Below are 15,462 nucleotides of genomic sequence, written 5' to 3' on the forward strand. Positions count from 1 at the left end.
TCTGAACACGTCTTTGAATGACTCCTCCCCCGCCCCACCCAATGAGTCCATCGATTGCATTTTATATGTCCTTTCGTTTTTGCAATACTTTAGAAAACTGTGCATATGATACAATGGACTGGCAAAGTGGGCATTCTGTGAGTCTCAGGAAACGGGAATTGTACGTAAACTGCTGTTGTTCAGCATCTCTGGCTCACTCGGTGTCTTTAAATGGATGCAGTCGTGCTTCTCATCTTCTTCCCGTTCTGTTTCTGGCCCAAGGGCAGCAGCGCTTGTCTGTTGGTGCACATCTTTGTCTGGGATTCTGTTCTGATGGCAGGGGTCCTCACACCTAAAGCAGCAAATACCAGGTGTTGAATTGTCACCTGAAGTCCCTCAGAGTCTAGGTGATTTGATAATCCTCACATTTGGAGTGATTTTTAACAGCTCTCTCAAGACAGACTCCTCCCCATGGCTTTGGCAGCATTTTAAAAATTCAAGAGAAAGACATGTGATGGAGAATTTACAAAAGTGTGTGTGTGTGATGGTGTATGTGTATGATTGTGTGTGTGTATGTGTGTGGTGGTGTATGTGTATAATGGTGTGTGTGTGTGTGATAGTGTATGTGTATGATGGTGTGTGTATATGTGTGATGGTGTACATGTATGATGGTGTGTATGTGTGAGATGGTGTAGGGTGTGAGTGTGTGTGTGTGTGTGTTGTATGTGTATGATTGTGTGTGTGTGTGGTGGTGTATGTGTATAATGGTGTGTGTGTGATGATATATGTGTATGATGGTGTGTGTGTGTGTATGTGTGATGGTGTACATGTATGATGGTGTGTGTGTGTGAGATGGTGTAGGATATGAGTGTGTGTGTGTTTCAGTGAAGCCACCAGAGAGGGGAGTGAATGATTTTTGATGGACACAGAAAAGTGGCCTGGCTCTCTGTTAAAATGTAGAACTCACCTGAGCTTTGTGGTCTTTTGTCTGGGCCACAGATGGCCCCCAGGTGCTTTCTTTTCATCCAGAATCTACGGCCAGGGAAAGTTTTTCGATTTATTTATTTATTTTTTTTTTTACTTGGTTCCCAGGCTGGCACTGGCCATCTCGTGGATAGACTTCTTCCCATGGATCCCTGCTGTGTGAGGAGCAGAAATGACTTCCTCCCCGTTCTTAATCTGATACTACCACAGCTAGGCTAAAGAATGCTTCTGTGTATTGTCAATGTTGAGTTTCTATGTTTGTTATTTCTGTAGTTTTTCTTACTCCACCAAGGGGGCAAATAATGACAGCTGTCCAGCCATTCTGAATCTGATGACTCAACCGCCCACTCTTTCTTGGCTATGGTGCTGTCATGTGGAAAGCCCACTCTAGTGGTGTTGGTCTTTATTCTGGCCTTGGTTCTGTCACAAGCTGTGTGCCATTAGAGAAAGAATTTTATTTTTCTCAGTCCCCATGGGCTTGGCTGTGAACTAGAAGTCTGGCTATGTGTCATCAAATTTTCTTCTCTTCTATGGATCTGTTCAAAGAGCCCGGAACTGAAAGCGGGAACATTCTCTAGAGGTGACTGTTAAACCACCAACAGTAGTATTGATTTTAGCCTGTCTAATCCATGCCTTGTTAAAACTCAGTCCAGATGCTGGAATAACTGCTGAACAGAAAATGGCATCTTGCTAACATCACTTGCGTTCTTCAGCCAGGCCAGCTTCCTTTTAATACATATGCTTACAAGTTGTTCTGAATTATTTATAGAGGCCCATCAGGGGACCATTAGTTAGAGGCAGGCTTCTTAAACAAGAATGGCTATCATTTTTGTTGAATAATCACATTTTTGCATACATACACACATGTATATGTACATATACGTGCATACATACATAAAAGATGTTAAAAGTACACACACACAATAAAGTAAAATTATCACAAAAGTAATCATATCATTTCACACACCTACCCGTTCCCCCCAATAAGTGCAACCGTAGCCTGCTCAGTTAGCAAACCTGATTCCAATGCCTGGTTATCAAGAACGACCCTCCTACTGCGCATTCGGGTTTCTGCTCACACCACACATCCACTACTTCCTGTCATAGGACCTGCACCCCTCCCCCCATCTTCTGTGTCTACTACCCCAATCCTGTAATCACAATCTCACTGTGGTTGTATGTTTGACTCTGAGTGTGTCCTTTATAAGCTGTGAATAAAATGAACCTATCATACTCTGCACAAAAGGCTCCAATGCTCTGAGTGCTTACCGGGGTGTTCTGTCTCTGAGTGCTGAGCTGGAAGATGGGTAAAGAGGTGTGGGGATTAATTATGTATTTACAAGCTCCTTTGCTGCTGACTTGTGGGTAGGTAATTTTGCTGTCAAAAAAACAGTCTGTTCATGTTTTCTGTTCATTGGCGTGAGTTATAATTGATATTCTTTCAATTCCATCTCCCGTGTTAATTTTCTCATTTAATGTGATTTGCTCCATCCCTAATAGCAATTACTTGGCGAGCTGTCAGAGGTAACTCATCTCCGCTCCCTCCTGGCAATTCTTCTTCCTGTAATTTTTATTTTTTTGGATTCAGTTTCTAGACTTAACACCCTCCAAATAGTCCAACTGTGCTGTTTTCATGGCAGAATTTTGGAGAGGCCAAATTTAAAGGGGGAAAAGTACAACTCAGTGTAGGACAGCACTTTAAGAACAGTTCTCTGCCAACAGCTTGGTTGGCTTTTACTTGCATAATCTCCTCTCTGAAGCAAGATGCTGCACGAATCCAGCACTCACCTCTAATCACGTTAGTGCTCGAGAATTTTCGCTCCATTTTGGTTACGGAAGAAAAATGACTCACCCCAGCTTAACTGTCAGTAGGAAAATACATTTCTTATGAAGCAGAGCCACTCTGACTTCCTTCAGAGAAACACACAGGATACTTTGTTTACAGTGGAGCTCAGCAGGCATTCGTGAGAGAGAGTGGTTGGGACTCAGGAAGTGACGGTGTTACACAGAAGTGGGTCACACCCGATGATGCAGCTGCCACAACCTGAGGGGTCTGTGGAGATGCAGAATGTCAGTGGTGGTTCCTGGGAAAGGCCCAGACCAAGGCCTCTTATATAGGATCCGAGCCTCGGCCCTTGCAGGAATAAAAGGTTCCAAACGAGCCATGCCCCAAGGTCTTCCATGGCTTGACGTGTGGGAGTCACTGGGTCTGTGCCTCCAAACAGGAAGAGCCGAGCACAGGAATATGAAAGAAGAGCAGGCATGGGCAGTAGATAGAGAGGAGCAGAGCTGATGCGAGGGGCTCAGGACAGAGGAGCCAGGGATCAGCACTGCCTGGGTGACTTTCAGATAGGAGGTCTGTTCCTCTTTCCCCCTTCCTGTCAGAGGTTGAAGGCGTGAGGCAGGCAGAAAGGACTAAGTGGAGAGGGAAATATGCAAGTAAACATAACTCTGGCTGAACTCATGCAAAATGTCTTTATATGGCTTTGGATGTTTCCATAGGGGCCCAAGTTTTTGACCTGTTGTTGAGTGAGGTCTGTTGGTACTGTCGCCCTGTGCAGCAGAAGAGGGTGAATGACCTGAGACCCAAACACGTGTTTGGAGCTTCTCACAGAATGATTCCGCAGATAGAAAAACACTAGCTGTTCTTGTTTTTATTGAAGCAGAAAAAAATGAATTATATTGTGGCACTTAAAGCTTGTAGCTTTTTTTTTGGCATAAGCTTTAAAAACAATCATTTAAATTCTGACATTTTGGAGACATTGACATGATTTCATCAAACCTTTAAAGGACAGGCTTGTCTAGGGGACGCTTAATGTATATTAAGTGGCTTTGGTGTGTGCTAAGTAGTGCTTTTGGTGACGTTTGCTATGTTTGATTGCTTTAGATATTCTTTGGCCCAAATATAAGAGAAATATCTTGTGTGGTTTATAGTAATACAGCAATGCTTTCTGACATTATTACTGAATATATGAGGAGCATCTCTAGGACTCATGCTGGGAAAAGCAAAAATCTGTTCCTCTCATGCTAAATTTTGTGGCTTTCCCACCTCTGGCTCTTCCTTCCCTCACTATCGGGCAGCACGGTCCGGCCCTCTTTCAATGTTGTGCCCTTCCGTGCATGGACCCCTCCCATCCTTACTGCTGGTTGATGTGTGAGCCGCAGCCCTGGAGAAACAGCAGCCCAGGCCAAGGGCCCCTTCCCATGAAGCTTCCCACATCTATGAAGTCTCTTCCTGGGAAGGCACCCTGGCGGCCAGTGTGTTATTTTGTGAGTGACGATTTAATTTTAAAATAGTGTGTAGTGTGTGTTTCTCTGGTTCCGATCTCTGTGGAAATCTGGGAGGACTTGCTTCAAAATCAGGGTTGTCTTATATTTGAGCCAATTTAGAAGTGAAAAGTAAATACTGTCTTAACGCAAGATCCAGATTTCCAGAAGGTTTACTCTTGCATATTATGTGGCGAGCTTCAGTGTTAGTTGGAATTGTGCTGGCGCAGTATTGAAACTTTACTTCCATCATGGCTTTGCATCTTTGGCTCTGCAAAGATGTGCCTGTCGAGACCTCGGAGTCTCTTACCTGTTAGTTAATCATGTTATCTATGGTTAAAGCCTTGAATATTGTGTTGAATAGGAAACACACACAGATACTGTTTTATCATAGCCCTGCTTGTGTAGTTACATCTTCTTTTTAAAGTGTGAATCCCCATGCACATGCCTTTCCCCTCCCCTCCCACTCCATTTCCCCTTCCTCTTTTCTTTTTTTGTGGGCCCAAGGGTGGAGTCATTCTGCATGTATGGCAAATGCTTTACCATGGATCTTCCCCCAGCCTGAAGGACTGATTGTGCCTTTATCCTTAAAATCATCCACTCTATGTATTCCCATTTAATAAAGGAAATTTCTAATGTGAGTAAATTACCAGTAAGACAGTGGAGGAAGGGCCGTGCAAGTGTTACTAACAGCAGCCCACACGTGCTTATTCCTAAAGCCCAGCTCCTTTAGTCTTAAGTTAACACCTTGCTCCTTTCAAATCTCCTCAGAAACAGCAGAGTTAAAGTCCTTTTTGACTGTAGCCTACCTTAAAAACAAGGAGTGGGTGATGCATAATGTTCTTGATTTTCAACTCCATTGAAATGATTATTTGTTTGAATTGTGAAATAGAATATTTTTAACCTGACCTCGTCTTCTGTAAGTTCAAGCTCAAACTTAGTTTTCTTGGCCTGTATTTTTTTTATTTTTATTTATTTTTTTCTTGTCCTATATTATGATATTATTCACTCCTGGTTTGAGCTTCTCGTGAAACTCACACTCTGACTTTGAACAAATAGTAGAGTATTTAAGAGATGGTTTTTAAAAAGGTGATATCATACTGGATTAAAAGTGTGTGTATATATGCCTACATTCATTAGGGAATGGCACAGGAAACTTTACAAATAAATCCCCAATGATGCCCTGTCAATTTGTACCTCATCTTCCAGTCTAAGTTCATACACACATGCACACACACACTAATTCATATATATTCATATATATTTATTCACACATACATATTTCAAGTTAACTGTTGTCTTTTTGTAGAAACAAAGGATGGAGTATGGTCCAAGATCAGCCGAGGCTCCTTCTGCCCCATCACCCCCTCCAACACCAGCGCCCGTTCCAGTCCCCCTTCCCCCCTCTGCACCAGCACCTGTTCCTGTGCCCAAAGTTCCAGCAAACGTCACCCGTCAGAACAGCAGCTCCAGCGAGAGCGGGGGCAGCGTCGTGCGAGACAGCCAGCGATACAAACAACTCCCAGTGGACCGTAAGTTTCCCGGGGCCAACCCAGTTCACTGGGTCTGCTCGTATTAAATGTTGTTAGAGGTAAATAAGTGTCACTTATACTCCATGGATAGTTCCTCCTGACTTCTTAATCTCTGAGTGTCTCTGAGAAGCAGGTCATTTTCTCAACCCTCTAAGACGTGTGTCTGTACACATCTCCTGTGTCATGGCCATTGAATGTAGACTTGCTCGAACCAGACATGTTGGACTGATTCATGAACGTTACTTCCTACCTGCATATTTCAAGGCTTTAATGACCTGCTCTGTATTTTAGCGTGTAGAAAGTGGGGGAAAACAGAGCTGCATTTCCTAGGACAAGTGTGAAGATTTGCGACAATACATGCAGAGTATTTAGTGGGGGTGGGGGATGGAGGTGTGTGGGGTTGCTCAATCTCCCTCTCCCTGAGGAATGTTTTGTTTTCATGGCTGTCACAAGCTACTGACATCTAAGCAGAAGTCAGGGGTGTTCGCCAATATCCCGCATCGTGCAGGCAATTGGAAATGTCCGTGGTGTATAGCTTGAAAACTGGGATTGATTTTGACCAGTGTAAGCAGTCAGAAAATGTCTGCTGCTGTCATTGTCATCTCCTCATCAGTTCCATCTCCCTCTGTCTGCTCCCTAGTGTTTCCCTGAGAACTGTCACCAGCTTAGAGCTACGTGCAAGGCCACTTGCTCACTGGTCAGTCGTTGTCACATTCCTATAGCCTGAGAGAAACTACGTGACTTTACATGTGTTAGGAGTATGGGTTGGCCCCTGAAAATGTAACATAGAATTGTCCAGAGTCTGACTGTGAGAAGCAGGACTAAAAGCAGATAGTAGAGCAAAAGGCAGAGAGCAGCGGTAAGGAGCAGAGAGCACAGGCGACAGAGCAGGAACAGCCGTGTTGAGAGAAGGCCGCTGTGGGAGGGAGACGTGGGAATGATGAAGAAGAGGGTGAGAGAGTGAATGAGGGAGAGTCAGTGAGCGGAGAACGAATGAATGACCTATCAGAAGTATATGAGAGAGAGAGAGAGAGAGAGAGAGAGAGAGAGAGAGAGAGAGAGAGCGCTGTGTGGAAGAGCTACTGTGTAGCTGTGGCCATGTGGGGATTTGTAACCGTGTGGAAGCCATGAAGATGAGGCCATCTAGAAAAGAGACACAGAGAAAAAATGGATGCAAAAGAAAGATGTGTGGTCATGTTGTCCCTGAATATTGGAATATGGATCTGAGCAAAGGAGAGATGGATATATGTAAGAGAGATTGTCAAGAAAAAGACTGAGTTGAAGTAAAAGTGAGGGTCACCATCAGGAAAACGTGTGTGCGTGTCCCTCTTTCCTTAGGTTACCCGCAGAAAGCACGTGTGTCTTCATTTCCCCTTAGATAGATGTCTGGTTCTTGCTGCATTTGTGGATTTCTTTGCACTGGAGGTTCCCCTCCCCAAGTCAGTTTAGGTACATACACAATCACATTAACATAAACACCCACCAGCATCACCTTCTATTTGCTTCCAACACAGATTTCATGTAACTTGAGCTTCATATTTTCACTAATTAAAACAGAGTCTTTTTGAGAATGGTTTCTTTGAGAACTACAGTAAGATAAGCAAAATTAAAGACATGACAACTTCACTTTGTTTTGTTGCTGTTGTGGTTACTTTGGAAGCTGAAGGTAATTCTGAGAGTTTTTGCTGTACCTTGTATATTATACATATCTGCTTTAGGTCTAATTATGTTTATAAAGCGTTGCAATTGAATTTGCCTAACAGGAATTCATTACAGAAAACTTGGAAAGTCAAAACCAAGAAGCCGTTTCCTGTATCTGAGGCTTGATGGAAAGTAGACATGCTGTGTGGAAAGCAGATTGGCCATTTTGTCTCGTGGCCCTCCCGAGGGTCTGGACTTTTCTCTCTTTATAAAATTACTTTTCCTGTCAATGACCAATCTGTTTCCATTTCCTTCCATACTATTAATGTTGTCAGAACAGGAATGACCTGCAACTTAGTCTGACTGCAGAACCGCATCTCTGATATCCATGTACCTGTATCCAGCTATTAATCTCATAGCTGATGTCATAGCCAGAGGCTCCGGTCCAAACTACATTCCTAAATTGTCAGTGCCATTCCCCCCGAGAGTCATAGCTGCATGTGAAAATAGTGGCGAGATGTAATAACTGCAAGTCTATTATGTGCATGATTTTGTCTCTGAAATACGAGTGATTCAAATCACCTTGTTAGTCATGTTTGACCTCATTAGAATAACAGAGGGGCCAGCAAAATGACGCAATAGAAAAAGGTGCTTGCCACTAAGCCTGACCTGAGTTTAATCCCCGGTGCTTTCCTTTCCCTTTAAGGGACAAGCCACACCCACTCCCATGACCTCTGACCTGCCCGCGCCATCTTGTCTCTCCTGTTTTCTTCAGCGTGGCCGCTCGCTCTCTCTGGTTCTCTTTTCCTCTCTCTCTCTCTCTCTCTCTCTCTCTCTCTCTCTCTCTCTCTCCCTCTCCCTCCCTCCCTCTCTCTCCCTCCCTCCTTTCCCCCCTTTTAATAAATGCTTTTATGGCTACTTTCTGTGTCCATGGGTCTGCTCACAACCGCCGGGCATTGGGAACTCTGCGGGACCCACCGGAGCTTGCTGCTCCGTGAGCCCCCCGGGGGATTCCCCCACATTATTTTAGGAATAACACCCGGGACCTACATGGCAAAAATAAGAGAACCAACTGCACACACACAGACACACACACATGCACATATATATGCACATACACACCAATAAATAAATACATGGAAAATATAATAAAATGAAAATAAAAGTTTGGGAAAGCAACTAATTCTTTATCAGAAATAGCTGTTTATGAGTGTGAAAAGGTGTTTAACCAATTAAATACACTACTAAATTTTTCAAAATATGTGTGTGCTTTTAGAGGGATGCTTGTTTTTCACAGATACCAGAGAAAGAGTTTTCAGATGGGAAAGTTCTATGAATATATTGTATTTCCCTGGGGAACATTCCCTCTGAGAAACAACTGCTCTTTTCTCCTTCCCACAAGTTTGCACACATCTCTGTGTGACACATCAGTACCGTGATCTCTGACACAGCGACAGTCTGTTCCAGGCCTGGGGTCAGAGTTCAGAGGCTTCCAGTCCCCTTCTGGAACAACACATGGCCTAGAATGGCTTGTTCTTTGTCCCACTTGAAGAACCGCAAGAACCTAGTGGGGAAGAAGCATAGTTTGAATTCTTTTACAAGAGTGGACTCTCCTGATAATTGAAACTCAATCATAAAGAAATCTGCTTTTCATACGTGGAAAGGTCATGGGGTCTGTAGAATAGAAACACTCCCCAAATTAGCACATGGGCTTGTTTCCTTAACATAATTGCTCATGTAAAATCCCTTTTTAAGATATCTCCAGAGTGCGAGAGTATAGTTTGGCATTAAATAAATTTATTTCTTTGTATAAAATGAATATTTCCCGATAGCATATTTTTAGAGCATTTTTTTTTCTGAACAAAGGCCATGGCTTTCTCATGGTCATTTAGCAGATGGCATAACTGTGTGTGTTTTGAGGCCCATGTTTCTCTCAAGATAAGCTCCTTGCCATGACATTCTTTGTTCCCCAAACTTCTGATAGAAATAAAATGAAAAGGCCAAGGAAGTGGGAACTTATGCAGATATCATGGCCATAGACAAGGCCGTGATGTCAAACGTCTGTTTTAAATTTCAGCAAAGGGTGGGAGGTGCGTTCGGGTAGAGCATCTTCTGTGCAATGTGAAGGCCTGAGTTTGAGCTCCAGCACCCACGTGCTGGGGCCAGGCGTGGCCATTAGCTTCACTCAGGCAGAGACAGACAGGTCCTCAGCTTGCTAGCCACACGGCAAGTGCCAGGTTCCATGAGACCCTGTCTGAAAATGTAACTTGAGAAGTGAATCGAGAAGACATCTGGCTCTTGCCCTACATAGGAGCATACAGGGTACACAGCACATCCAAGTTCACGTGCATCTCACACACACACACTTGCATCATGCACACACATGCATCACACACATCACAGACATGCATCACACATGCCACACACATTACACAATACATGCATCACGTGCACATGTATCACACATGTGTATTACACACAGGCATCACACAGGCATCACATGCACATGTATCACACACGTGTATTACACGCAGGCATCACACACGGGCATCACACAGGCATCACACACGGGCAGCACACAGGCATCACACACGGGCATCATACATGCATCACACACAGGCATCACACACAGGCACCACACATGCATCACACACAGGCATCACACACGGGCATCACACATGCATCACACATGGGCATCACACACGGGCATCATACATGCATCACACACAGAGGCATGGCACACATGTATCATATGCACATACACATGGAACACACATCACACACATGCATCTCACACACACACTGCAGAAGTGAAGCCACCTTTGCTGCAGTGGAGCATTGCTTAGATGAGCTGCTTGGAGGTGGGTGGAGCCAGGCATCTTGTAAGCTGTTCAGATTAGTTTGTCAAAGATCCAGAGAGCATCTCCTCTTGCTGCTTTTGAAGGTTCCTACTTGTTAGTTTGCTCTCATTTCTTGCTCAGTTTTTTGACATCTGAGACCTTTGACTTGAGCTCAGTCTTTTGTAATCAGAACTGTCATTGTGGGAAGGGGTGTGATGCTCATCTGCTTTGTTGTTAGGAGAAAGCTTTGAAAGTGGAAACCGAAACCCCGGAGCATTCTAGAAAGAGGTTTCTCTATAATGCCCCGAGGAAGGCCACATGGACTTGTGGCCTTTTTGGTGGATAAGAAGGTGTAGTGGTATTTCAGTGGAGTGGTATTTTCTTTTTTGCTTTGAGGCAGACCTATTTCCTGCATGCCAGCATCCTCAGTGATTTAAAACAGCTACAGAAGCGCAGGCACTGTTTTATTTATATCCATTGACAGTGTCCTTTCCCTTCTTTCTTCCTGCATTTTTCTTTTGCTCTTTCTTAATTAACTTCTTCTTCCCCTATTTGGGAAAGGGATCCTCTTTCCAAACGGCTGTGGCAGCCAATGGCTGACGGGGGACATGAAGTCTTTGTCTTTAGAGCTGTAACCACTGCCGAGTTACCAGTGCTCCAGGGGCTAGCTTCACCTCAAGCCCACGTAAGTGGTCCTAGGTAAACCCAATGGGGCACAAAGCAAACACAAAATAAGAAGACCTAGAGGCAGAGTGACTGCAGGAGTGGGGGGGGGGTGTGTAACGATTAGGAAGGAGAGAGTAGAGGGATGAATATGAGCAGAATATACTGTGTACATAGAAGAAATTGTCAAAGAATAAACTAATTAGAAATGTTTCCTGCATACTCAAGACCCTAGAACAGATTAGACTCCATTAACGCTAATTATTTCACAGTTCACTTTCCAAAGACACCAAACACCTTCTCTGAATGACATAAACAGTTCCCTCAGCGACCAGGTCATTGCCACCTGCCAAGGTAATTAGTTAATTGGATTATCATATCAGTTCTGAGTTCTTGAAAACAGTAACAGATAACAGTATACCTAAAAGTGCACACATGTATTTTTTTGATACATAGAGATATAATTTCATTTCCTTGCCATTTTCCTTATAACGCCATGCTCATTCATAAGCCCATGGCTAGGAGTGAAGGATGGTGGGAAAGATTATCAAAGGTGACTTCAGGGATCTAAGTATAGAACAGACCTGGGCTGAAAGTCAGACCGTCTGGTTCTAGCTAATTTCTCCCTCTAATTGACAGCGTCGGTTAGATCATTTCTCTTTGTTCTCCATTTCCTGACCTGGTTATAGTGTGATGGCTGTAACATAATGGTTGTCAGGGTCTCAGAGGAAAGGTCAGAACACGCCCCACCCTGCTGCATTCACATCTGTTGGATCCCTGTTCCAGATTGGGTGTGGGAGCAAGGGAGGCAGAGCGGGACCATTTTTGTCGCAGGCTGACATTCTGATGAGAGTGCAGGCGAAGGAATAACTGTCTTGATGGAGACTGACAGAGTGGTCAAGAGTTTGGAGGCGGACATAGTTGTGTGGATTGGAAATGCTCTGGGGAAGAAATCACAATTTGAAATAGGACCGAAGAATCTAAAGGAGTCAATAAAAGAGCCTCGTGGGTATGGTGGTGGAGGTGGTGGAGGCGGTGGTGGTGGAGGTGGTGGTGAGGGTGGTGGGGATGGTTATGGTGTTGCCAGGCAAAAGAGTCTAGAATGTCCAATATCTTCGGAGACACCAAGGAAACAACAGCACTTCAGCTAGGGTAGTGATCTGGAGAGGAGAACGACTTTCTCCTCTGAGAGGCAGAGGTCAGGCAGCACCATGACTAGCAGCGGCTGGGAGCCCTGGAGCTGCAGGCTGTGAATGAACCATTGCAACCCATCGGTTAGCAGAGGGTGAAGAGAGGTGTAGACAATGGGGACAGAGGCCTGTTAGCAGGCTGATCTCTCAGGATCCAGCTGGACACAAATGACAGAATGAAATGGGATTTGGGGTACATTTTGAAGTGGGGAACTAATGGGACTTATTAGTAGACTCTGTGTAATAGAGGTCAAAGGGAAACACAGGGTGGTTCTGAGACAAAACAGAAAGATGAAATTGCCATTAAAGGGTGAAGAAGTGTAAAAGAAAGAAAGCTAGCAAACTTGAGGAACTTGGAACCTTGAGGAGATGACGAATTTGGGTTTGGACAAATTACCTTTGATGTACACTGTGGACACGTGAATGTGGGCAGCAAAAAAAAAAAATAGTGATTTCTACTTCTGAATCATCCAGGACTGGGGAACTAATTCTGTATCATCAGATTTAACATGATCCAAGATGAGGTACAAGGATGGTTGATGAGGGGGGAGCAGGCCAGGAAGAGGTTCCAGGTCTGGGCTCTGCGGTGTTTCTCCAGTGTTCCAACAAGCGAGAAGATTCAGATATGTATGGAAACTGAGACAGAAGGCAGAGACACAGAGACAACCAGAGAGCAGAGACATCCCATGGCCCCTGGGAAGGAAGCGCTTTGAGGCAGAACCATGTGACACAGGCATTGGATGGAAGGAGGTGGCAGCTGGGAAGGAACTGGCTCCTGGACTTCAAGGGCAGTGGAGAGAGAGAGAGACAGAGAGAGAGAAAGAGGTGGGGGGGGCAGTGATCCTTAAAAAGAAGAGGGGAGCAGGGTTGCGTGATGCTCGTACAGGCCTGTTCTCATGTGTTCCTGATTACAAGGGAGCAGAGAAGAGGGGAGCAACTGGGAAGAAAACATGATCCAAAAGAGAGAGATGACTAAACGAGGAATGTCTCTGTGTGGGGGTGAAATGAAGCAGGAAAGAGGGAAATGGATAAGACACAGGATAAGTAGGAAATAAATTACCTCCAAGGGTTAGAATAGGCCTTGAACACAGGGTCTAGTGCACAGGGAGGGGCTGGCCTGAGGAGTGCAGGCTGGGAAGGGGCGTAGCTCACCAGTATAATAGGGAGGAAGCCAGTCTACGGGAGCAAGTATTGGCAGGAAGAACCATTGGGGAAACCTGTACAGGTTTCTTCACTTATTTTTGAGCCAGGGTCCCACTGTGCAGACTGGGCTGCTATGGAACCCACTGTGCAATTTTGGGGGCTCTCTTTTATATGTTCTATTTTATTCCTAAGTTAGGAAGTGAGCTCATTAGGGTGAGGATCAGAACTATGTTGGAGGTCTGCAGAATAAGCCATAGACGTTAAATAACCGCCCGAGAAGGGATGATTCTATATGGTCTCAATCTGTTCTGGGAAGCTTGCATGGGCACTGTACAATGTGTCTTGGGTTCCAAGTGTCGACCTGGTGCAATATGACAGCAGCCTTCTTCCTTGACACCGCCGTCTTTGGCCCCCAGAAGGATGTCTAGACAAGTCCCCAGATAAGATCTCACTGGTTTAGGGCTGTGTAGAATGATCATCGGGGACATGGCAGCCTAGCGGGGATCCTGATCAATAACCAAACAGGCGGTGTTCAACTGCTGTCCCTCATGCAACTGAGCAGGCGCAGGCACAGCCTGTGGAGACTCCTGAGCAAAGAAAAGGGCCAGAGAGTCACTGAAGGGGGATGGCAGGAACCCGGGATTGCAAATCCCTCAGGGGTCCGGGGATGATTAGGGATGAGGTCCTAGAGGGGACATCACGGCAGAGATCTTTGAACATGTGTGCTCCCTTCCGGCATTCAGGAAGAAAGTCTCAGATGGAAGAGGTGCAGGATGAACTCTTCCAGAGGCTCACCATCGGGCGCAGCGCTGCACAGAGGAAGTTCCACGTGCCGCGGCAGAATGTGCCGGTGATCAATATCACTTACGACTCCACCCCGGAGGAAGTCAAGACCTGGCTGCAGTCGAAAGGATTCAACCCTGTGTGAGTGTCCCATGCGTCCTTCGCAGCTGGGTCCCTTCCACGCCACCCCGACTCTTCAAAGTCGTCAAAGCCTAGGTGGCGTTCTTTTTCTTGTATTCAGGAAATAGCAGCTAACTGTTTAAAAGCAAAGAAGGTAGAACTGGGGAAAGGGACCAGACTGATTCTGGTGCATCTTTAAGCTGAGAGTTCATTTTCCTCACCAGTCTCTTGGGCAGTTGTTACCAGCTGGATGGACTGTAGGCATTTGATTCTTTCTCATCAGTTATACAGGGTAAGGTGATGTTTTGCAGGACCATATCACATAGGATGTATGACATAAGAATTCTTGTTGCAGGATAGAGTGTCTCAAGGCTGTCAATCAGAGGTATCTTCACTGCTTTATATACCACTGATCTAAACGTCTGTAGATGTTCTGTGTATGTTTGGTACCATGAAATGTTTGAACAGTACATGCCTGAGGGATCCTAATTTAGAAACTTGCTCCCTTGGCATATTTGACAGCAAAGCTCAGTTGTTAGTTGCCATGTTACGAGAAAGCGCTCTGTTGCTCTTAGGAACAGGAAGGAGAAGCCTAAGGGAGTCCATGATTTAGAAACCTCACCACATCCTTTTAGATGCTTGGTCACCAGTCATTTTATGTGAAAGGAACCTCTGGGTCACGGCCATGGACGTCTCTTGGTATTCCTTGTCTCAGCACTGCAGTGCCTTTAAGGATACAGAACACACAGTGATGGTGTGCCTGCCATCCCAGCACTTGGGAGGTGGGGATGGAGGACCTGCAGTTCAAGGTCAACCTGAGCTACTTACAGAGTTCTAAACCATCCTGGGCTACATGAGACCCTGCCTCAGAAGTAAAATCAAGTGAAAACTCAAGGAAAAAAAAAACAGATAGATAAAGGGTGGATGGATGGATAGACAGACAGACAGACAGACAGACAGACAGGCAAGCTGGAGAGATGGTTTAGCTGTTAAAGCAAGGCTCACAACGAAAAGCTTGAAGCAGGATGATAGAAGAAGCAGCCACTTTTCTCTTGCTGGCATTTGCAGCCCTCTGCTAACTCCTCACGCTCTGTATTTCAGGACTGTCAATAGCCTGGGGGTGTTAAATGGAGCACAACTCTTCTCCCTCAATAAAGATGAACTGAGGTCTGTCTGCCCCGAAGGTGCCAGAGTCTTTAGCCAAATCACTGTTCAGAAAGCTGCTTTGGAGGTAAGACTGGTGAACAGAGCTGGTGTTTGTCGACTTTGGAAAGTGAGAACTGGCTCCTGGGTACTCTGGAGCCAATGTTCGCGTCCATA

At 45.1% G+C, this 15,462-nt stretch overlaps 1 protein-coding gene across 3 annotated transcripts in view; it reads left to right on the forward strand.

Annotated features, from left to right (window-relative positions):
- Positions 1–15,462, forward strand: part of Eps8 (epidermal growth factor receptor pathway substrate 8) — a 178,389-nt gene that overhangs the window by 158,699 nt on the left and 4,228 nt on the right. For all 3 annotated transcript variants that reach the window (XM_057782341.1, XM_057782333.1, XM_057782349.1), the window contains 3 exons: positions 5,540–5,762; positions 13,983–14,163; positions 15,244–15,373. In XM_057782341.1, coding sequence (XP_057638324.1) covers positions 5,540–5,762; positions 13,983–14,163; positions 15,244–15,373 — 534 coding nt within the window. The remainder of the gene's footprint in view (positions 1–5,539; positions 5,763–13,982; positions 14,164–15,243; positions 15,374–15,462) is intronic.

Source organism: Chionomys nivalis, chromosome 1, assembly GCF_950005125.1.
Source record: "Chionomys nivalis chromosome 1, mChiNiv1.1, whole genome shotgun sequence".
Taxonomy (NCBI): Eukaryota; Metazoa; Chordata; class Mammalia; order Rodentia; family Cricetidae; genus Chionomys; species Chionomys nivalis.